Genomic DNA, 23,106 nt, shown 5'->3' with positions numbered 1-23,106 from the left:
AAAGAAAGCTCCGGCGAGCAGCTACCGGTCTACTACGTTAGCCATGTCCTAAGCGGGCCCGAGGAGCGATACCCACCGATCGAAAAATTGGCGCTGGCACTTGTGCTATCAGCCCGAAAGCTACGCCCCTACTTCCAGGCTCACCTGGTGGAGGTCGTCACCGACCAGCCGCTTCGGCAGGTCCTGTCTAAATTTGATGTTGCAGGATGACTTCTCAAATGGGCAGTAGAGCTCGGCGAGCATGACGTACGATACGTGCCCAGAACAGCCATCAAAGCCCAATCCGTGGCCGACTTCATCGCAGAATTAACCCAGACCGAGGAGACCGATCTGGAGCAACCTCCTGAACCATGGGTCCTGCACGTGGACGGGTCAGCCAACTCAAAGGGCGCTGGCGCGGGGCTAGTGCTGCGGTCCCCCGACGGACGATCATTCGAGCGCTCCCTCTACTTCGGTTTCCGAGCCACTAACAATGAGGCGGAATACGAGGCGCTCCTAGCCGGGCTCAGGTTGGCCCTCGAAATGCAGGTGGTCACCCTGCACGTCCTCATCGACTCGCAGTTTGTAGCCGAGCAGCTCAGCGGTGGATACGAGGCTCGGGACCCAGTCATGGCCAAGTACTTGGCATAGGTACAGAACCTGTCCACCCAGTTCTCTCATTTTACATTATCCAATGTTGCGAGGGGAGAAAATGAGCGAGCGGACGCGCTAGCTAAGCTGGCGTCCAAGCCAGCCCCCGGAGTCCGGCCAAAAGTCGACGAGCTCCCTGCCCGTGCCATCGAAATAGCAGCCACGGACTTGGGCGGCGCTCAAACCACGTGGGTGCAAGAGTTGCTGCGCTTCAAGCGTGACGGGATCCTCCCTCTAGACGAGGCTGCGGCCCGACACCTACGTCGTACGCATGCGTGGTACTCCGAGGTGAGCGGACGCCTCCATAAGCAGTCCTTCACATACCCCCTCCTACGGTGCTTGGAGCCCGACAAAGCCCAGAGACGGTCATGGCTGAGGTCCACGAGGGAGTTTGCGGGGAGCACATCGGCGGGCGAACCCTGGCACATAAAATACTTCGCCAAGGTTACTACTGGCCGACCATGTGCCGGGACTTGAAGGCTTATGTGCAGCGGTGCAGTTCGTGCCAAGAACATGCCCGCACACCCCGGCAGCCCGCGGTCCCGCTCGCCCCCATCGATTGCGCGTGGCCGTTCGCGCAATGGGGTCTGGACCTGCTCGGACCTTTCCCGCCAGCCTCGGGACAACGGAAGTACATCATCATGGGAGTGGATTATTTCACGAAGTGGGTCGAGGCCGAACCATTGGCCACGATCACGGAGTGGCAAATGGAGAAATTCGTGTGGAGGAACCTGGTGACCCGATTCGGCTTGCCCAAAACCATCATTATGGACAACGGGCCTCAGTTCGCCAGTAGAAAGTTCCAGGAATTCTGCGTGGGCCATGGAATCCAGCTGAAGTTCAGTTCGGTGGCTCACCCTCAGACGAACGGGCTAGCAGAGGTAACCAATCGGTCCATTTTGGACGGGCTCAAAAGAAGAGTATCCGCAGCCCGATCGGCCTGGACGGACGAACTCCCAAGCATCCTCTGGTCATTGCGCACCACTCCCAAGACCACGACTGGAGAGTCCCCGTACAGCCTGACGTTCGGAACCAAAGCTGTCCTGCCGCCCGAGGTAGCCATTGCCACCCTACGGACGAGAAGCTATGACGAGCAAGTCTCGAACGAAGGGCTGCGAGCCAGCCTTGACGCACTTGAAGAGCGACGCGCCGACGCGCAACTGAAGGATCTCACTCATAAAAGAGCTGTCACCAGGGTCTACAACAGGAAGGTACGACCCCGACCAATTAAGTTAGGCGACCTAGTCCTGCGCAGGACCGAGGTCAGCAACCCGACCCGGGCAAGGGGGAAGCTAGCCCCCAAATGGGAGGGGCCTTATCGGGTTGTCGAGATAGTCCGACCAGGTACATGCCGACTCGCGACAATGGACGGTTCTCCTTTGCTGAGAACATGGAACGTCCAGAACCTTAAGAAAATTTTCGTCTGAATAAAGAGGCCCTTCATCTAGGGGAAGAAGTTTCCTCTAAGGAAAGAGGAAGAAGTCGGGCAAGCCACGACAAGAGAAATTCTTCCTCGTTTTTCGCCGAAGACGTGGAACGTCCAAAGCCTTAGAATTTTTCGCTTAAGGAAGAAAAGTTTTTCGTCCGGGAGGAAGAAACTTTTTGCCTAAGGGAAGAAAAAGACGAGCAAATCCATGAGAGAAGACAAAACCTTCTTTTATTTCAAGAAAAAGACAGCTTACAAGACCTGACTCCGACTTACAGGACCCAACCTCCGACCCACAGACCGACCAAGACAAAACACCTCTCTCATTCCTTCGGGGTGTCCAGCTGGTCGTCGAAAGGAACGTCCTCGGGCATATCCACCTCAAGATCCTCGGGATGGGAGGTAAAAGGGTCCTCCTCCACCTCAAGGCCCGGGTGGCGTGAATGGAAGCGGGCCGTGGCAATCCGATATCCATATTCAAAAGAAACCCGCCCCGTACGCGTCAGCCCGAGTTCGAACCCCTCGAACTTCTTGTAAGTCGTGATTAATTCTTGGTCCTTCTCGGGTCGGAGACGAGCCTCCTCGGCAAGCGCCTCGGAGGCCGCCCTCACCTCCGCCTTTGCCTCCTCTAGCTTTTTGCTGAGGGCGCCCGACTCCGTCTTCAACAAACGAAGCTCGGTTCGCTCCAGCCTTATGGTCTTATGGAGGTCGTTATTCAGGCTCTTGGACGCCTCGAGCTCCGACTTGAGGCGAACCGCCTCCGCCTCTGCTTCCGCCGTGCGCTTCCCAACAGTCGCCACGGCCTCTAGCCCAGCTCCTGCTCGTGCCTCCTCGACCTGACGGCAGAGCTCGGCATTGCGCCTGATAAGGTCCCCGATGACCCGGCCAGCGTCGCGCACCCTGTCCATCAAGGCCGTCGCGTAATGGAGACCATGTAGAAAAAAGAGTCGGGTCAAGAATAACAGCGTCAGGGGAGCAACCCCGAGGAGGGAGGAGAAGCACTTACCCATACCAAGGACCTGGCGGACTTATCGAGGAGAGCCCCCAAGGGCTGAGTGTACAGGTCCCGAGCCACATCGGGATGTAACGCCCTCGGAGAAAGGCCGCGGAGGAGTCCCCTCCGGCCCACACCTTGTCCCCCCGGGACAAACCCCCCCAGCGAGCGACCAGGGGATCGCCTGCCTCCCCGGTCGGGATCTCGCCCACCATCCGCGCCAGGAATGGCTCCTCGTCCCTGGTGGTTAACCGGCACAGGTCGCGCACGCTGGGAGGGCGAGGGCCCTTCCCAGCCACTTGTTGGCTGGACCCGGCCTCACCTCGACAAGGAGCCGCTTCAGCCCCCGTGGGAGCCGCTGCCTTGGCCTTCTTCCGAGGGCGCTCGGCCTCAACCTCCAGCGGGGCACCCTCTTAGCTGGGCAGTGGGACGACCGGCGTCGCTGAGGGCAGAGTCGGAGGCGCCTGATCGCCTAGGAGTGACCGGAGATTCACCATCTCTGCAGGAAACGGGGAAAGCATGTCAGCACCAAGATTAAACCCTGGCACGTCCGAATTAAACACTACTAACATACCCCGAGGCATCGGACTAAGGCCCGCCTCGACCAGCCACCGCTCGGTCATGCTCCGGAGAACCTGGGAGCTGGGGAGGACCTCCTTGAGCCTCCCTAGATCTCGATGCTCTGCCTCGCTCAGGGTCGGAACGGTATTATCGATCGCCTTGGCGGACCACCGTACTCCGAAGCCCCAATCCCTCGCCCGACTAACATAAAAGAATATCTCCTTCCACCCTTTGTTGTTAGAAGGGGCCCCCCCAACTCGGAACCCCATCCGGGCGGATAGAAAGTATCCCCCGGACCCCTTGGAGAGGCGGTAACAAGAACGAAACAGGTTGAGGGTAGGGGTGATTTTGGCGTAGTGGCATTCCCCCAGGAACACCACCAGGTAACGCCAGGAGTTCGGCGCCACCTGGGACGACGAAATTCGCTAGAAGGAAATACAAGACATGATGAAGGGATGAAGAGGAAGGCGTAGACCCGCCTCCAGGACGTCTAGGGTCAGCGCGAAACCCTGCGGAACCAGGTCATACGCCCGTTGTCCCGGTTCAGGGGCACTAAGGATGTGGTCCTCCGGGATACCATAGCGCTCCTGGAGTCCCCCCAGTAGTGACCCACTCACGGTGGAGTCGTGGTCGTGCGGCCACATCAAGGCCTCCAGGGCCCGTGCCGCCTCCCCATCAGAGGATTCGACAGGAGACGTCGGAAGACGTCCCCCCTCAGCCGCACAGGAAGGGGAAGAAGGAGGGGGAGAAGAAGACGACATCACGACTGACCTTAGCGGGGAGGAGGGATGAGGAAAGGAAGGACGACCCAGGAAGCGGGGAAGAAAACAGAAAAGGGGACGGCGGGACCTGAAGAAGGAGACTCAGCGACAAAAGATAAAATCGAGGTCGGGCGCCCGCTATTTAAAGGAGATATCCCGCCAGAACCAGCGCCCGTTCGCCTCCCGAGAATGGGCGGCAGCCCACCCCTGCACGTGCGCAACCGTCACGTCGCACCAAAAGACGCTCCGCCTTAATGAAAGCCTGACGTGGCAACCCCACTGAAGCGGCAGCGCATTGACGCTTCGATCTCAACGCCCGAAAGCGTGCGGCAAAAGCAACCAGCTCCCCCTCAGAAAATAGGCCAAAAACGGTAATTTTCCACCCCCGCTACTGCTAAATGGACAAGGAGGAAAAATGGCATAAGCAGCTCCTTGGCTCCATGCCACCCAGACCACACCTGCGCGGCTAGCCCGCTTGCGTCGTGCTCCTCGACTCCATGCCACCCGGACCACACCTGCGCGGCCAGCCCGTCTGCGTCGTGCTCCTCGGCTCCATGCCACCCGGGACACACCTGCGCGGCCAACCCGCCTGCGTTGTGCTCCTCGGCTCCATGCCACCCGGGACACACCTGCGCGGCCAGCCCACCTGCATCGTGCTCCTCGGCTGCATGTTCCCCCGAGGCCACACCTGCGCGGTCTGCCCGCCTGCGTCATGTTCCTCGGCTGCATGTTCCCCGAGGCCACACCTGCGCGGTTTGCCCGCCTGCGTCGTGCTCCTTGGTTGCATGTTTCCCGAGACCACGCCGGCGCGGCTTGCCCGCCATGTTCCACGGCCGAAACCACGACCCTCGCTCGAGTTCCCGATTGAGTTGCGCTCCCGGGCAGCACACCGCCCGAAATCACCGATGCACGTCCAACCCTCCTTAGCCGCTAAAACTCAAACACCCCCGTCAACAGACCGGAAACCGCCCGGCAGGCACAGTTTCTCAAAGCCAAAGCCATGCCTCGGACCTCCCCTCACATCAATCGAGGCGTAGCTTCCTTCGGGGGGGGGGGGGGGGAGGGGGGGGGGGGGGGGGGGAGAATATGATAGGGATAAAAATGGCGACCAGGTGCGCCATGACATCATCCACCCCTGGACGGCACACTGCCCCAGGGAGCGAGCATTAACACCGATGTAATGTGCACCCACGCCCACCGTACCCAGACGACCTCACCGTCTGACCCCGCACGACCGGCCGAGGCAGGGGAAGGCGTCGACCGAGGCTCGCCATACCCTGCGGCAGCTCAGCCTTCCACGCAACGCCCACGACAACGACAGACACCATCAAAGGTACGGCCCCGCTCCGACGGGATGGCACATCAGGTAACATCAAACCTACCTATAAATGCCCCCGGGCTCCAAACGAAGAGGGATAGAGAGACACTTCTTCACTAAAAAACTCCCTCCACATCATCTAACTTGATCGTCGGAGGGGTTGGGCCGAGCTTCCGACCCGACTTGTGTGTAGGTACAAGGGCGGGGTTGCATCTTCCCGGTGCCACGGAAAAGCTTCACTCCCGACGTAACGTCTCAATCGGACCATCGTAATCGGCCACCTCAGCAGTCTCGAGGAACGCCGTACAAGATCCCCGCGTATTCGGACCCGAACCAAGCCGCATCGACCCCGAGGCCACGACATAAAGTTGTTTCCCACAACACCACTGATTGAGTCAATCGTCTTTGGTAGCACACTTCTACTTTGATTATTAATTTCAACAAGAACGAAGAATAAATCATCCAAAAAGCATCATTTTATAAACAAAAATATTATCAACTTACATTTAGTCAGTTAGCCATTTCAAATAGAGACTACAACAATCAACATAATAATTATCAACATTAGACAAAATATTTAGAACATCATCGTATTATTTTTGTTCATATACAAAAGAATATTATAGTATATCTGAAAAGAAAAACACTATAAATGGGTCATAATATAAACTCTTGTAATTCTTACTGCTACTGCATACAATGCCAATAAATGGACATGGATATAATTTGCATTGAGATATATGATATAAGTCATAAAAAGTCAGTTATAGTATTTTGAAATATCATTACAATATTTTTGTTCATATATAAAAAAATACAATAATTGAAAAGAAAAACACTTTGAAGGGGTCAAGATACAAATTCTTATGGTTCTTTCCTTTGCATATAATGTCAACAAAAGAATATGAGCATAATTTGCATTGAGATGTTTGTTACAAATTATAAAATGTCAGTTACAATATTTTTCTTCATATAAAAAACATTGTAAGAAGTCATGATATAAATTCTTGTGATTTTTTCCATTGCATATTTACATAGTTATGATATTTTAGAACATTGTTACAGTATTTTCGTTTATACACAGAAAACACTATAAAGGGATCATGATATAGATTCTTGTCATTCTTCCCATTACATACAATATCAACAAATGGATATGAATATAATTTGTATTGAGGTGTTTGATATATATATATATATATATATATATATATATATATATATATATATATATATATATATATATCATAAAAAGTCAATTTAATGTTTTGAAATGGCATTACAATATTTTTATTCATATAAAAATATTATATTTAAAAAAAAATACTATAAAAGGGTCTGATATAAATTGTTGCATTCTTTTTATTGTATATGATGCCAACAAATGAATATTGACATTGGGGTGTTTGTTACAAGTCACATAAAAGAAAAAGAAAAGTCAGTTATAGTGATTTAGTACATATACAGAAATTATTGTATCTGAATAGAAAAATATTATAAATGTGTTATCAACCTAATTTTCTAATTCTATCAAGCATATACAATGTCTACATTATAAGTACATTGCATATATCAACATATTCTTTCACATACAAAACCTTATTAAAAGGAAAAAATGATGAAAACGTTGTAAAAGGTGGAATACACTTATATTTTACAAGGGGTTGAATGGTAATATATTTTACATGTATGAGACAAGTCCTCAAACACAATAAGGACTCTCTTAGATGGGAGGGGAAACTGAGATTGAAAAACCAGCTTAAAAGATAAAAAAAAAACATTATGAGCCAACAAACACATTATGTTGAAGATTTTGGATGAATACTTGCAATCCTAAACAAAATACCTTTCATGTCTTAGAGGTATAAATGGGAGGGGTGATTGAAATGACTTCTTAGGAGCAGTAAGGGGAGAAGGAGGGAGAGATTAAAGGTGAGAAGAGAGAACCACCGCGTAGATTGGATCATGCTATTGCTTAGATCGATCCATTCAAGTATACTAGTGCGTCGATCTTGTAATTAAAATATTAAAAATAACTAATTACAAGAGGTAATATATAATTATTCATGATAAAAAATGTTATCAATTCCAAAAACCTTTCACAGTAATATATAATTAGTTTTTTTTATCATGACTAATTATATTGAGACTAATTATATATTACTGTGAAAGGTTTTTGGAATTGATAACATTTTTTATCATGAATAATTATATATTACCTCTTGTAATTAGTTATTTTTAATATTTTAATATTTATATTTTTAAAAAGTATATTAAGATCTATATACTTATGTGAAATATTACGATTTTTATATAAGATTAAAAAATAATTTTATAAAATTAAAAATAAAAAATTATTAAAATAACAGACTTAAATATTTCACTTTTTTAAGTATAAAGATCTCAATATAATTTTTAAAAATATAAAATTAAAATACTAAAAATAATTTTTAAGAGATAATTTATAATTATTTTTATTTATCAGAATACAAAAAATATAAAGTACCATATGGGAAAAACAAAAACAGAAAAATACTTTTCCAAAAAAGAAAAAGAGAGTTTTTTTTAGGAAAATCATCCTTTAATATTGAGAGCTACCAATTTAATAGTGCAAGTAACATAGAACGTGTTGAACCCAATTAAAAGCTGCCTAGATTCAATTTAATTCGATTGAACCGAGATAAAAAACCGGAATAAATCGATCGGTTGCCGTTCTTAGGCCAAGAATCGAACCGGTTTATTTCGACCTTTTGGGTGTCACACACGTGGCCCGACCGAAAGCATCGACCGGGGTTGGTGTCGTAAGCCCTCTCGAATCAAATCGGGGAGGGCGAACATCGTAGATGTTGGAGCAGCAAAGAAAATAATTCAAAGGAGCCAAGATCTGATTGCTGGCGTCGTGTAGATCTCCAGCGGCAAACCCCTTCGATCAATAGGTGTGAACAATCTTCAATCTGCGAATTTCCATATTGTTCCCCCAAAATCAACCCTAGATTTCAATTTTGCTTCTTCTTTTTTTTCACCTTTTATTGTGATTTCGGTTCCTTATTGAGTGTTACATGTTGATGCCCATTTATCTTTTCGTAGGAAGATTCAGAATCGCTACCTTCGATTGTTAATCTTCGAGTGCGTATTCAAGAGCTCAAGTTATACGTTTTAACGCTCTTTCGAAATTGAAATTTGTTAGACTGGAGGGTTTTTGGTCTGTCATATGATTCTTGATTAGTGGCCTTCTTTATTTGTGTTAGATTCTCGCAGGGGTGACTATCTAATTATCAAAAGTTTGGTCTTTTGGGTACACGGCTTGGTGCAATGCATTCGATTTCTCATTTGGGACTATATTGAATGATCTCTGTCCGACATTTAGCACTGGGATTGTTGTTTCGGGGCTGTGGGATAGTATATCTCACACTTACATCAAGGAGTAGATTCTGAGTTGTTTGGGAATTGCTCTGAGCCCTTTATTTATAATTGTTGAGTTGATTGCATAGAGATGGGAAAGCCACTCGTTTACAAAATATGGGAAAAACCTGCTAGTAGTTGTATCATCGAGACATGCTCCTCGATTTGGGTCTACATTCAGAAGAAGAACATTGGCTACAGAAATGTGGGCTTGAGCTATGAATTGGCGGTCGAAGGACAATATTGGAGGTTCATTACATCCACATTCTCCCACATCAGTGTGGTGCTTTTAGTCTTCAACATGAGCATACTTTAGAGCCTTGGGGTGGAGGAACAGTTGGGCCACTTGGGCCTCTGTGTCGAGTTCTATCTCCAGTACACTCTTGTTTAGGTGGTGCTATCGGGTGTGTTGGTTCTCTTGACATACCATGTTCTGATTCAGAAATTTAAGCTAGATTACTTCAGAAGAGTGACGACTGTTGGTTATTCATGTGTGGTCTTCGGGTGTATGACAATCCTGGTGGTGAAGTAGCCATCTTCGAAGCTGAATCTATTTGGAGTTCCAGCTTTGCGGCCTTTGAATCGTTGATCTTCACAGCCATAATTGTACCCCAAGCAAGTTTCATCGGCCACTTATCAGGTATTATTGTTGGTTACTCAATAGCCTGGGCGTTGATTCATGGCATGAATAGTTACTGGGCTGTTTCAATGCTTGGATGGCTTATACCCATGTTTATACTGAGCCTGAAGTGCGTTGGGGTTTTGGCCTAACCTTTCTTGAGATCGAGCCTGTTACAGATTCTTCACTTCCTGATGTCGGCTTTGTTTCATCTGGTAATGGCCAAACTCTGCAGATGAATATTGTACCTGGTAGAGGTGCAGAACTTGTGTAACATTTGGATTCGTTATTGTGCCAAGATGATTGGTGGTTACGTAGCATTGCTTGCTTGGAATACCCAGGAGGAAGCATAATTTTCTTACACTATAAGATTGTCATTCATCTAGATGGTAGAGAATTCCAATTATAAGCATTGTTAGGGTTGGAGCACGATTTTTTTGCAAAAAGAGTTGGGTATACTTCAACTATTTCATGTTCTTGTAAAAACTGTTTTTTGGAGTTGACATGACTACATGTAGACTGGAATATCATCTTTCAATTGTTTCACTATGAATCTGGAACATACGTTTGTCAGATCATATGTTTTTGTCAAAATAGAAACATTTGGTTTCTTATATTGGATCCATTTGTTGGCATACTTCACTACAACTAGCCAAAATTTTCATGAAGGATGCATATCATATATGTACTTTGTTTCATTCTGTGAAGTGTACAATATCTTAAAGTTGATGAGCATCTCTTGTGAGCTAAAACATTAATGCATTTGTTTACTAGCCAATTAATTAATTATTAGTATGAAAGTTCAGGTTTGATAGGCAATGACATCTCCTGGTGTCAGAGAAGCTGAGTTAATCTGGAGCATTCAATCCTTTGATTATAGGGGGTTATCAATGGAGATACTTTGTTTCATGGTGGTCTCTTAAAACATGGAACAATTGAAGTTGCCTTGGTGTTTCTATGGTTGCTTAGAGCTTCTTTTGCTGTGGTATTTCAGCTTAAGGATAGACATTGGAGATCTTTTCAACTAGGTTGACAATCTAGACTTGTTTTCTTGCTCCAGTTTTGCTGCTTTTGTATGAGTTGCCTCCTTTTGTTGCTCCAGTTTTGTTGTTTTTGTATGAATTCCCTTTTTTGTTGCCATCATGACTGTGATAGCATGCAGAAACTAGATGGTCTTACAATCAGTAGTCCCACTTAAAATGTTTTTGATCATGAGCGTATGTCTACCATTAATATTAATGAGCCAGGTTTTTCATCGGATGCTCTTTGATAGAAACAATTTCCATTTTGATGTAACCCCAAGCATTTTTTTCTTGGAGATCGAACATGGCCAGCTTACATCAAACTAGTTGACACAAATCTACACAACACATGAAAATGAATAGATTCAGATGCTACGAAGAAATCGGTGAACACATTAATCCAAATGGAATGAGCTATACCAGATGAAGAATGCTGGAACATCATCAACTACCATTACTTGTAAGCTAACCAAGAGGAGGGACTACAGTCGGCAATTGTGTTCGCATTAACTAGAAACAAACAAGTGACATTTCATAAGGAAGGTTTTGACAGCAACCAATCAAACTTCTACTCACGAGCGTTTTGTTCGTCTGATGCCATCTCCCCGAGTTGGTTCTGAGAAGTCAATGGTCCCTTCAGTCTCAGGTCTGCAGCCGGTGGCTGTCGCTGCTGCTGCAGAGTTAGTGGATGCAGCGGCTGCTGCTGTTGTGGTTGCTGCTGAGTCTGATGAGGCTGCGGCTGTTGCTGGTGCTGCGGAGTTTGTGAATGCAGCGGCTGCTGCTGTTGTGGTTGCTGCAGAAGCTGTTGTGGATGCTGGGAATGTATCTGGAGTTGCTGAAGTTGGTGGGCTGCCAGGAGAGACTGCATCCCTTGATTGTGATGGTAAAATTGTTGATTTGCTCCGAAAGAAGAAGGAACAAGGTTCACCATCTGTCCGCCATTCGGCAACATCTGGCCTGTAGCCAACTTCAGGCGCTGAACCTCTTCTCTTAGTGCTTCATTCAGTGCTGCAACGATAAATAACAGGTTGTCAAATTTGTTGAAGAGCATAAAAAGGTATTTGATTGTTGAGGCATTTTGATTATAGAGGAGATAACAATCTGATACTAATATGGGCATAGCAATGATGTTTAGAGAAGCCACGATGACATTAAGAGGTTAAATGGAACAATAACATGATCTAAAATCACTCCCACCTCAGCAGATCTTATCACAAACAGCATTAAATTAGGAACCCTGCACTGTACCCATGAACAAGCAACCGAAAATTATCAGGCCACAGGCACATCAAATTCATTATTTTTGGAGGACGAAGTTCATTACCATAATATAGATAATAGATGAATGACAGTAAGATGATACTTTAACGCCTTCTAAAGGAACAGATGAAAGTATGATAAATCATTCTTAATAAAATAATTTTAATCAAGAAAGTAACAAGAGAAGCATCATACATGATGAAAGCCTTACCATCCTGCAAGTGAACCTGCTGCTCCATGGTTTGCAATCGCAGTTTTAGTTCATTATTTTCCACGGTTAGGCCATTGGTGTCTCTCTGTCAATGGCAGAAATATTTCTGGTGAATTCCTTGCACATCTCAGTGTTGCTTTCACATGTCAAGGAAAAAGATATGCAAGTCTAGAAGATTATGAGGAATACCACACTTGGCCAAAAAAAAAAAGAAGTTAAATGCTTATATTCAATTGGAACAGAACTTGAAACCAACTGGAGATACTTCTCTTGTTATTCATTAGGAAGATCATAATCAAATTAAACCACTTTTCTTAGCATCATTACATGGAACATTGCTTGGCAAATAAGACAAACATTTGTGGGTGAAAACAACCCAAGAGAGCTTTAGAAGGATCCAATATGCCAATATGGTACAGTAACATGTTAGATCCCTAGATTGCAGACCTCACACTTTCAAACCTCTCATATAAGCCTCCAAAACAAAGATAAATGGAGATGAAGTGCCTTAAGCCCGATGATGTAGGACAAGCTCAAGGTGAGAAGAGTTCTTTTTTAAAAAAAATTGAAAATAAAAGAAAAGAAAGATAGAGGAAGGGATATATAATAACCATGAAAAATAGTGATGAAAAATAAAAAGAAATAATAAAGATAACGATAACTCAGTGATATCAAGAGGCGCTTGGGTGTTTGCTTAGGCGCCTAGACAAATTTGCCAATTTGAAACTTAATAGAAATTGACCCAGCTTAAGTTGAATTAAAATGTTACAAACGGTTCAACCAAGACGAGTCCCACCCCCCAACCCGTGCTGTGGGCTCGCTGGAGAGAGAAACCCTATTCTCATTCTCCAGATCGCTCGCTTCTCCTTGTCATTGTTGCCTCCTCTTCACCTATGATTATCGCTGCTCCTCCCCACATTCATGCACAGTCCTCCAGTGGTGGTGATAGCTCTCTCTCTCTCTCTCTCTCTCTCTGTGTTGTGCCTCCCACCTCTCTTTCTAGTTCGCTGTCACTCTTCCTCTTTCCCCCTACTATCTCTCTCTCTCCTCCTTTGTCATGGTCCCCATCAAACCTCCTCGATACCCCCCTCCCTCCATACTTCTCCCCACTTCCCACTCCTCTCCTTCCCTCCCGCTATCTCTCTCCCTCCTCATCCTCCAACAACCCCCCTCCTCTTTAGACACTTCCCCACATCCTCTTCACCCACTGCCTCTTCAACGATTATTTCCGTTGCTCATCCCCGCATCTGCGCACAACCCTCCAATAGTGGTGATACCTCCTCTCTCTCTCTCCCTTGTGCCTCCCACATCTCTTTTCAACTCGTTGTCACTCTCCATCTTTCCCTCTACTATCTCTCTCTCTCCTCCTTCATTATCGTCCCCATCAAGCCTCCTCGACACCCCCCTCCCTCCTATGTGCTTCTCCCCACTTCCCTCCCACTATCTTTCTTCCTCCTCATCCTTCGTGCTTCTCCCCCCTCCCCCCCTCTCCTTCCCTCTTGTTGTCTCTCCCCCTCCTCCGCCAACGCCCCTACCGAGCATCCCCAAGAACCCCCTTCTCCTTCCCTCCTTCTCTATGCTTCTCCCCACTCTCCCTCCCCTCTCTACTTCCCTCCCACTATCACTCTCCCTCTTTCTCCTACCCCCCATCAGTCGTTGCTCATACCAAGTGTTCCGACAACTCCCTACCCCTTCTCTCCTCCTCTGTGCTTCTCCCCCCTCCCTTCGTTGCTTCTCTCCCACTGTCGCTCTCCCTCTTTCTCCTTCCCCTCATTTGTCATTGCCCCCAGCCTTCATAATAGCCCCTCACTCTCCTTCCTCCTTGCTTCTCCCCCAAATAGCCCTTTGCTGCAATTAAACTGTGGCTAAGGATCCTCTCTTTGTGTCTCCAATGCTGTCGTGTCTCCTTTTTCACTAATTCTTCCTTCTCAATTTCTTTCTCTCATAATAGCCTCGATCTCTCTTAAATTTAATATTAACATTAATTATTAACAATAGCTAATTTTTATTAATTATAGCCTATAAATTATTTAAAGGATTAAATTTGTCACTGCTAGTATTTTGAAGTGTCACTATAGTTTTAACATCTAAATCATGACAAATGTAGTTTTAAGATTGTTAATCCTGTAGGTAGATTTGAACAATGTAGTATTTTAGTGCTTTATATATGGTTAAATGAATTTACTTCGATGAAGTAGTAGTGATATTTTGAATATGAAATAATATTAAACTCATGTATTGTCTAATATTTATTTCAATGAATATTTTTCTTCTTAAAAATATTTTTTATAACTTTTATATTGGCGAACATTGAAGCTTGGTGCCTTTTAGGGTCCAACACCTTTAAAAACACTGATATAACTACTAGACTTGCTTAGACTGAAGGATTGACTCCTAGAGGCAATGTCCTGTGCCTTGCACATCTCACATGATGATGATGATATCTTACCGGAGCAAAAAATTGTGACCTCACACCACTTATATATAATCTGTAGAAAAGAAATATTCCTTCTATCATTAATCAATGCTCCCTGTTACAACCTCTTTCCCCTTTTTACATATCCCACTACAAGAACAAAAAAATAAAAGATAAAAATAAGGAACAATATAAAGTTATAAACATATAATAACAAAAATTACACCCCATAAAGTATGGCATATCATTCATTTCATCATATTTTTTTCATCCGTTGTGACGGGTAATCTTCCTTTTGTTCTTTCTTTTGTAATTTTGACAATTAATGTAAAATCATCAAGATGGTACAACAGCTTATGAAGACACCATAAACTAATAAAAACATTCAAGAGAGAGATAACCCAAAATGGTCCTGTATCACCTTAACATGTAAACATACATAAACACGATTACAATTGCATAATGCTCCAACTCTTTGCCCTCCATGGGTAGGGGTATTCTGGATATTAAATTCTAAGTTGACATCAAATTAACAAGCATATCAGCTACACATAATGACTATTTTCTTTAAAATTAATTCTATAATAAACTACAGATACCACCTATGATTTAGCATGTTTTCCACTTGTCCACCCATGGCTTTGAGACTCACTCTGTTATGTGTTATGTTTTTATCCATTAAACAATGAACCCTTGTCGTTAGCCACCTCATGTTAAAAATTAGTAATGAGGGATTGACATTGCACTAACATGGTGCATGGTAGAATACACGTGGACCCCAAGGAATCTTATAGACATTGTGTTTGACATGCTACTGATACAGTATGTGGCATCCATGTGAACCCATGAACCTTACATTCATTGTGCCACAACATTACCAACATAGCTTCTGTGTAGTCTAACATTATACCATGCATAGGCCATGTAGATCCAAAGGAATTTGTGGTGCATTAATGGCATATATATGGCAAATATATACCTTCTTGGACAATATGTGACCCATGCAGTATTCCATGTCCACACCACATCAGCGCTAAGCTGGTGTCACATAATTTGCTAATACATAGATGATCTGTTCATATGTATAGTTTTTAATATCGTCATCAAGTATGTAAATTAACCTTCAAATGTAACATATACTTCACACACAAATAAATAATATTTTTAAACATGAAACAATTGTTATAAGGTTAAGTTTCTGATGGTAACACATGGGAGGAATAAGTGATACTTGTAAACCAAGCGTGGACAAGTCTAGACCAGGCAAAACTACCAACAAACAAATAGTAATTTACCTACAATTTTAATTATGGTCACAAAACATGAAAGTCTCATCCTATGTTACCATATATCAACCAGTAGTGACAAGTTTAGATTAAAACTAGAAAACAATGGAGAATATTTACATATTTATTGATTAAGTATTGAATATACAGATCCAATTACATCCAAGTAGACCCGACCACGGTTCGGTACGAACCAGAAACAAACCTATTAGAAACTGGAATTGACAGTTCTGGCGGTTCGGTTCCTGGAATTATAAAATTTTAATTCTTTTTAAAAAAAGGTGGTTCCGGAACTGGAACCAAATATATTATTGAGAACCAGTACCCAACTCAGTAGCTTAAAAGATCACATATCAAGGATCCATGCTCTGTTTGAGGTTGACTCTGAGAGGCAGATCTCATTCCCTAGTACACTAGTACAGTGAATGTAAGGCACCACAAAACAACCACATGAATGGTTAAAAGACCAAATGTCAAGAAACCTACAGAATGTGTTTCTTCATCATGGTGGATTATGAATCATGAGAACATTGAACCAATATCACATTTTGTGTCTTGCACTCTCCTCATATACCAATGAACAAGAAATTAAATTTCTGGCTTCTAGCTACAATGTTTAATTAATGCTTCTAAAAAATTTGGATGTTGCTCCTTGTTATTGTTGTAAATTAGTGGTGCATACCTATACTAAATTGAAAATTTATCAATATAAAACTACCAGTAATTATAATTTGAAAAATGAATGAGAGTCCTTGTCAAAGTAAACGTCCTGCTTTCTGTTCCATGCTCCCAACTTCCGATTATCCATCTCGAAAATGGATAAATATAATGTGATTCAAGTTACTCCCTTGTATTCATCTAGCTGTTCTGTCTTAAAGTTTTCTGGAAATCTAAGATTAAGAATCCGCAGAATGAAGAAACTTCCAACTGAAGTACCTGTAGCATTGTCAATTGAGCAGACAATGTTGTTGCTTCAGTTTGGAGAGTCTGCACCTTCCTCTCAAGCTCTGCAATGTATCTCATCTTCCTTTCTTTAGATCTTGCAGCTGACTGTCTGTTTGCCAAAATCCTATAACAAAACATGAAACCTATCTTTAGCAATTAAAACAGGGTGACTAGTGTGACCAGTGTGAATGTTTCAGCAATTAATAGTATCTTTAAATGAGAAAGGTCTTTTGTAAACATAAAAGTTAACTACTAGGGTGGAAAATTTAAAGAGTTTGCACATAAAAACCTTGTTTGAGTACGACAGAATACTGTGCACTTGAATAGTTATCCAGTTAGAACTACGACATTGTACACATGACATTCCTTCCTTCGCTAAATTTGTAGCTGATATTTTGGGTGTAGAATAATGACAATATGGCCAATAATAAAAAGTGCAACCCGTCACTTATGCCTTACCTATCATGTAGAAACAACCAGTTGCCTTGTAGAAAATAAGACAAGGATGGAAGAGGACAAAGAGCATATCCTCCTATTTGAAGTCCAAAAATCTCAATACTTTAGTAGGAAACATGATTTGCTATAGGTAAGAGTGTCAACCAGAACCTACCATATACACCTTTTAGTTTGTAAGAGGACAAAACCAAACAGCAAAAGATCTAGTACGAGATACCACCATAGAGAATCCAAGAGAGAGAGGTAGAACATCAAACATTCTCTTTGGGAGATATTAGCAAATACATAATACATAAATAGGATTAAAGATCTCAATAAATTTAACACCACAAAATCTTGCAAGTAGCTCAATGCATCATGTCGTGGTTGCTCCTCGAATTAAAATATCATATTAAAAATGGATATTCCAAAAGAAAGGCACTTTGATTTAGAATAGCAATAGGACTTGAAGTCTCTTCAAAAAGGATATTACAAAAGTACAAGACTCACAAACAGAATCACATACCACTCATTTTCACCAACTACAGCTTGACAATTGTAGCCATGAAGCATAGCATTGGAGTGGGAAACTCCTTGCATAAGATTAATTTAAGAGATAGTGAAGCTAACCCAAGGAATGGAAAGTGGTCAACAACAATTAAGGGTGCAAGATTTATCCTAGTGGCTAGAGGTAAGGTCACTAACCCATCGTATAACAATGTAGCATTGGCCTAGTTAATCTATAAGAGATGTGGAATGGTTGGATATCAAACAAGTGCTTCTTGATGGCAATATCACAAAAATCAAATGTACAACCTTATAGTAGTGTATTTATGTGTGTAGCCATTACAAATTATGAAGTAACTTCAAATCAAGGCTAAAAAAATGAAGCATGACTACCAAACAAACATTATGTCTCACTAAATCAGCAGCAAGAGCTAAAATGGGTCATTCTTAGAACTATCTGCATGTCTTCTAATCAGTAGTTGGGGAACCAATGGTCAAAAAGAAAAAAAAAAAAAAGAACAAATACCTGCATGTGAAGTAGCTGACTCACAGCGACAAGATATTGGGTCCAACAACTTAAGCTTACATGAAAAGGGAGTTGTTATTTGAGAGGTCATCAGGGAGACATAGGAAAAGCTACAAAAACAAAGCATGCCAATTAGATTAGCATGCTACACAAAAGCTGCAGTCACCTTAAAGGGCACTATCACAAACTGAAGTTACCATCCAAAAGAGACAATACTATTAGAGGTCAGGTATAGAATTTATGTTTCAAGATGAAACCACCGAACTAAAACCTGCAGGTACTGCAAAGTTACATAGAAATCGCTCGAAATCAAAAACATGCCACAACAACATTAAATATTTCAGTCATGGCAAAGTTGGACTTGCTGAAAGTTCTATCAAAAGATGATGGAGATCCATATAAGATTTGGGGTTAACTTTGTGATTTAGACATGTCAGAAGGAACAGCTTTTAACATATGTTATCAGATATTTCTATCATTAAATTAAATAACATAAAAGGCGATATTGTCATGAGATGCTTGGCACTCACCTAGGCGTCCGAGTGATGAGAGGTGAGGCATGCCTCAAGATATCTCAGGTGAGACATTTTACTTAGGCGTTGCCCACAGGCATGCCTAAACCGAACTAATTGGTTCGGGTTTAGTTCAACCAAGCCAAATAACACCTAAACCCACTCAACCACCACCAATTGCAAACCCCACGAACCCTAAGTGATCCCGTCTCTGCCTTGGTTGCCTGTGGACTCCTCCGTCGCTGCCCTCAAGCTCCGCCGCCCTGGGAGCACCTCCAACACTCCTTCCACTAGGAGCTCAACGTACTCCACTGCCTCCACCTTCCCCACATTGTCTACCTCCTCGGATGTTGTGATGATCATAGTTCCTCTCTCCCACTGTTGATGACATGCCTCCCCCTCCTCGCTCTCTCGCTATTGTTCTCCTTCTTTCTCCTCTCCTTTGCGGTCTCCCCATGCCAAGCCTCCTCGACAGCTCCCTTGCCCTCCTTCCTACTCCTCATCCTCCTCGTCCCCTCCTAAAAAAGGCCTCACCTTCAATCAACAACCTCCCCAGATCCCGATAGCCTTCTCCCTCTCCCTCCTCCCAATCCCTCTTTCTCTTCCACTATCAACACTGGTTGTTGAGCCTTCCCAACAGCCCCAGTTCCCCTCCCTCCTCAGCCTCCTCCTCCTCCTCCCTGATAACTCCCCTACCAATTCCCAATTAACAACCCTCTTCCCTTGCTTCTCTCTCTCCTTCCCTATACCACCTCTGCTTCTTCCCCAAATAACCCCTTGCTTCTTCCCTACTTCTCCCCTTCCTACTCTATTTCTTTTTCTTGTAATGTTAATCATAAATAATAGTTAGATTTTGTTGATATAGCCTATAAATTGTTTGAAGGATTGAATTTGTCACCATTAGTGTTTTTGGTGATTTAGATTAATGTAATTTGATGTTTTAGTGGTGACTTTTTGAAATATGAAATGATATGGAACACATTTTTTATAAAATTTTATTTTAGTGATCATATTTTTCCAAATTATATTTTTTATAATTTTAATATTAGTGAAAAACTTGCTTTGCTCAGGTGAGGGCATAGCGCCTCGAGCGTTTTGGCACCTTGATGTTTTCTAAGGTCTTGTGCCTTTGACTATACCAATAAAAAGCTTTAATCAGTAGAGTCAATGGATATAAAGATACCGAAAGAAGTTTTTCATCAGTTCATTTAAAGGAGTTCATTATGGTACGTGCAACTTGAAAATGTTAGTGGAAGTTGATAATTTGCTCATCTAAAGAAGCCTATTATGGCAGAAAAAGTTAGCATAGAGGTTATGTACTAATGACAAGGAATAACATGGTTCATTCTTGCTGTTATCTGAAAGCTTGATGTGGACGAGTTTAATGTTCTCTTACTGGTCAAACATCAACTAAACCGATTAAGTATGCAACAACAAGATTTTCATACTAAAATGGCCAAAGAATATTAAACGGCTAAAACTATTAATCTGACAGAAACATTTTGCAAGTCATATGCATGGTCTGAGGGTCATCAAATAACACAGTTCAGAATAAGTAATCACAGCTATGGAAGTGGAGCTATGCTGTGCAAGTTCAAGTTTCAAAAGTTGCCATCCTCTGCAATATATGTATGCATCACATTGCTAAATACATATGAGGGCAGAAAATGCAGAACATGAAAATACTGCAACATCTCAGCAAGAGAATAACTTGGATGGCTCTGGATTCACTCAGATGTACTAGAGAAAAAGGAAAAAATCAATTAATTTGGATTGAAACGTTTTCTTTTTCTCTTATGTGCCAATGTTCCCTTAAACTAGGAAGGGCCAGCAATATCCCAATAGCAAGATCCAGGCAAAGTGTCTGGAAACAAGTTGGTAAACATGACATGCCAAGAGATAAAAGACTAATATATCATGTCCTTGGCTTCAATTTCAACTAAAACTTACAAACCAACAATTAAAATGGGAAATAGCCTCATAAATAAATTAAAGGAAAATAAAGGATTTATATGAAAAAGAAACCTCTTTGCACGCTTTGGATCCACAAGAGCCAGTTCAGCAAGTTTTGCAGCGGACATAGCCTTCTTCGCCTCCACGGATGACGGCCCTTCACCACCAGACATCAGGAGCTCTGGCTTGATTGCAGTAGAACCATCCAGAGATTGGCTATGCTGGTGCCTTATCCTTGGTCTCTCAGTAGAGCCCAAGGCCACATTCTCACCCTCAGAGGGAGCCTGAACAGGAGAGAGCACGGGCAGTGAAGACTCACCAATGGACAGACCAGAAGAGGTAGCACCGGAACTGAACTTCTCCACATCCATGTACATGGAGACGAGGTCCTCCTCGGTCTCATCAGACAGCGAAGGCCCATCATAGGATCCCACGACACCGAGGTCACCGTCGAAGCTGATATCATCTGGGAGGCTAAGTATTTCCGAGTGTGCTCGGCGGTGACCGGGATTTCTTGGAGGGAAATCCGGCATCCGACTGACGTCATAGCTGAACCGCTCAGCGTCCGATCGCGTCGCGTGACCAAATTGGCCAGAATCTGGAGGTGGCTGAGAGGAAGAAGAGGCCGAGGGATGATCGCCAATAAAGCCGAAACTGCCCGAAGATGAGCCGAAGGGAGCGTATCGGGATGAATGGGACGGAAAACCACCACCGCTACCTCCGCCTCCTCCACCAGACGCTGGCGACTTGTCCTTGTCCATAACTATGGATCTCGAAAGCTCCACAACCACAAACGTACCACCTTTCTCAGAGAATCCAGTGCAATACCCGGAAACCAAGTTAGAATCGAGAACACAGATAGAAGCCCCGCGATCGCAGATCCGTAACTCCTCAAAATAAAGGAAAAAATCCTTCCTTTTGTGGACAATCGCCTCAAAATCTGGTCGACGTCAAGAAAACACAGAGGCGAAAATTAACAGAAGAAACATCCGATGACTACGTTTCTCGGCAAATGATAAAGACTTCTCAAGATCCAAACGGCACCGAATCGAAGACGAAAAAGAAGCAACAGCGAAAGAAAGAAAGGGAAGAGATCGAACCAAAGAGTCCTAGAAACAGGCCGCAGGGACGAGGCCTCCGAACCCTCGAACGCGGAGATCTGCGATTCCAGATGCGAGAAAAGGTGGCCGCTTTCAAGGAAGCGGGCCTGCTGAGACGCGATGAACGCTCCAATGCAGCAAAGAGCTGATTCTTGCGAGCCCGGAGAACGAGAACGCAATGAGCTCCACCGCAAAGACGAATCTGAAAGAAGTGATGCTGGGAAACCTGGGAATGCTTTACGGGGCAGGAGAACAGAGGAGATGAGCATCACCACATAGCTTCCGTAGGAAAACCCCACCGAGTAAATGGACGCACATAGGATCCGATTAAAACCCTCACTATGGAATATCTCTGCGAGCGACAAGGAGGTGGATTTGGAAGAACTCTGCGGGAGAGCGAAGCCGAACGCACTCCGCTCGAAGCCTTAACGCATTCCCCAAGATGCACACCCCATACAGGAAACAGCCTCCCACTTGTCGCCGTAGGGAAGAGTGACTTGTGCCACGTGTTTGAGGGGGGTTTTCCTTTAGGAGTTGTGCACGAACGCCGAATGAAGGATCCAACGGTTATAGCGACATCCTGATGCTGGCACGTGATTTCCACGTGAGTGAGATTGGGCCGTTCGAGCCCGATCATATAATGATGTCACGACTGCTGCCACGAATAGAATCCATATCTCAGTGGATGGAGAATATCCACTTTATATTTATATTTGTTTCCAAAAATAAAGTGCATGGTAAAATACAAAAGGAAACATAATTTTCATTAAAAAAATAATCTTTTTAACTTTTCAGATTGATAGATATACAGGTTCAACTGGATTGATTGATTTTATATACTATAATAGATTTATCGATTCATCAAGTTGGAATTGATCATAAAATATGAGGTATTTTAAGGTATTAGTGAAAATAAAGACATCAAATATAAAATTAAAAAAATCTGAAAAAGTAAACATATGTTTAACATAAAATTTTAAAAATATAAAATTAGATGGCTTAGTGAAAAAAAAAAAAAAAACTTTCCCGAGTTGATAAGAGCAATCTTACTCATGATCATCTAAATATTACAAAGAAATAAAATTAATGTGAAAAAAGATAAAGAAATAGGGAATGAATTGTTGATAAAATTAATAAAAGTAGTATTTTTCAATCCTATAATTTATTTGATGGATGCTAACAAATCTATTTGAGGAGTATATATTATATACTATATTAAAAT

At 43.5% G+C, this 23,106-nt stretch overlaps 1 protein-coding gene and 1 pseudogene across 1 annotated transcript; one reads left to right on the top strand and one right to left on the bottom strand.

Annotated features, from left to right (window-relative positions):
- Nucleotides 1–8,466: 8,466 nt before the first annotated feature.
- On the top strand, nucleotides 8,467–10,336 carry LOC135626427 (RHOMBOID-like protein 13; annotated as a pseudogene).
- A 736-nt stretch (nucleotides 10,337–11,072) lies between these two features.
- LOC135626425 (transcription factor RF2a-like) lies at nucleotides 11,073–22,407 on the bottom strand. Its single transcript, XM_065131690.1, has 5 exons — nucleotides 21,885–22,407; nucleotides 20,857–21,724; nucleotides 16,843–16,975; nucleotides 12,205–12,289; nucleotides 11,073–11,741 (listed from the first exon to the last, which is right to left on the bottom strand). Exons 2-5 carry the CDS (start codon nucleotides 21,543–21,545, stop codon nucleotides 11,302–11,304), a joined length of 1,347 nt encoding a protein of 448 aa, XP_064987762.1. The 5' UTR covers nucleotides 21,546–21,724; nucleotides 21,885–22,407; the 3' UTR covers nucleotides 11,073–11,301.
- Between the last annotated feature and the right edge of the window lie 699 nt (nucleotides 22,408–23,106).

Source organism: Musa acuminata, chromosome BXJ2-11 (genome assembly GCF_036884655.1).
Source record: "Musa acuminata AAA Group cultivar baxijiao chromosome BXJ2-11, Cavendish_Baxijiao_AAA, whole genome shotgun sequence".
NCBI classification, from domain to species: Eukaryota; Viridiplantae; Streptophyta; class Magnoliopsida; order Zingiberales; family Musaceae; genus Musa; species Musa acuminata.
Note: the sequence above shows the minus strand (reverse complement) of the source record. Positions and strands in the feature narration are given on the sequence as shown.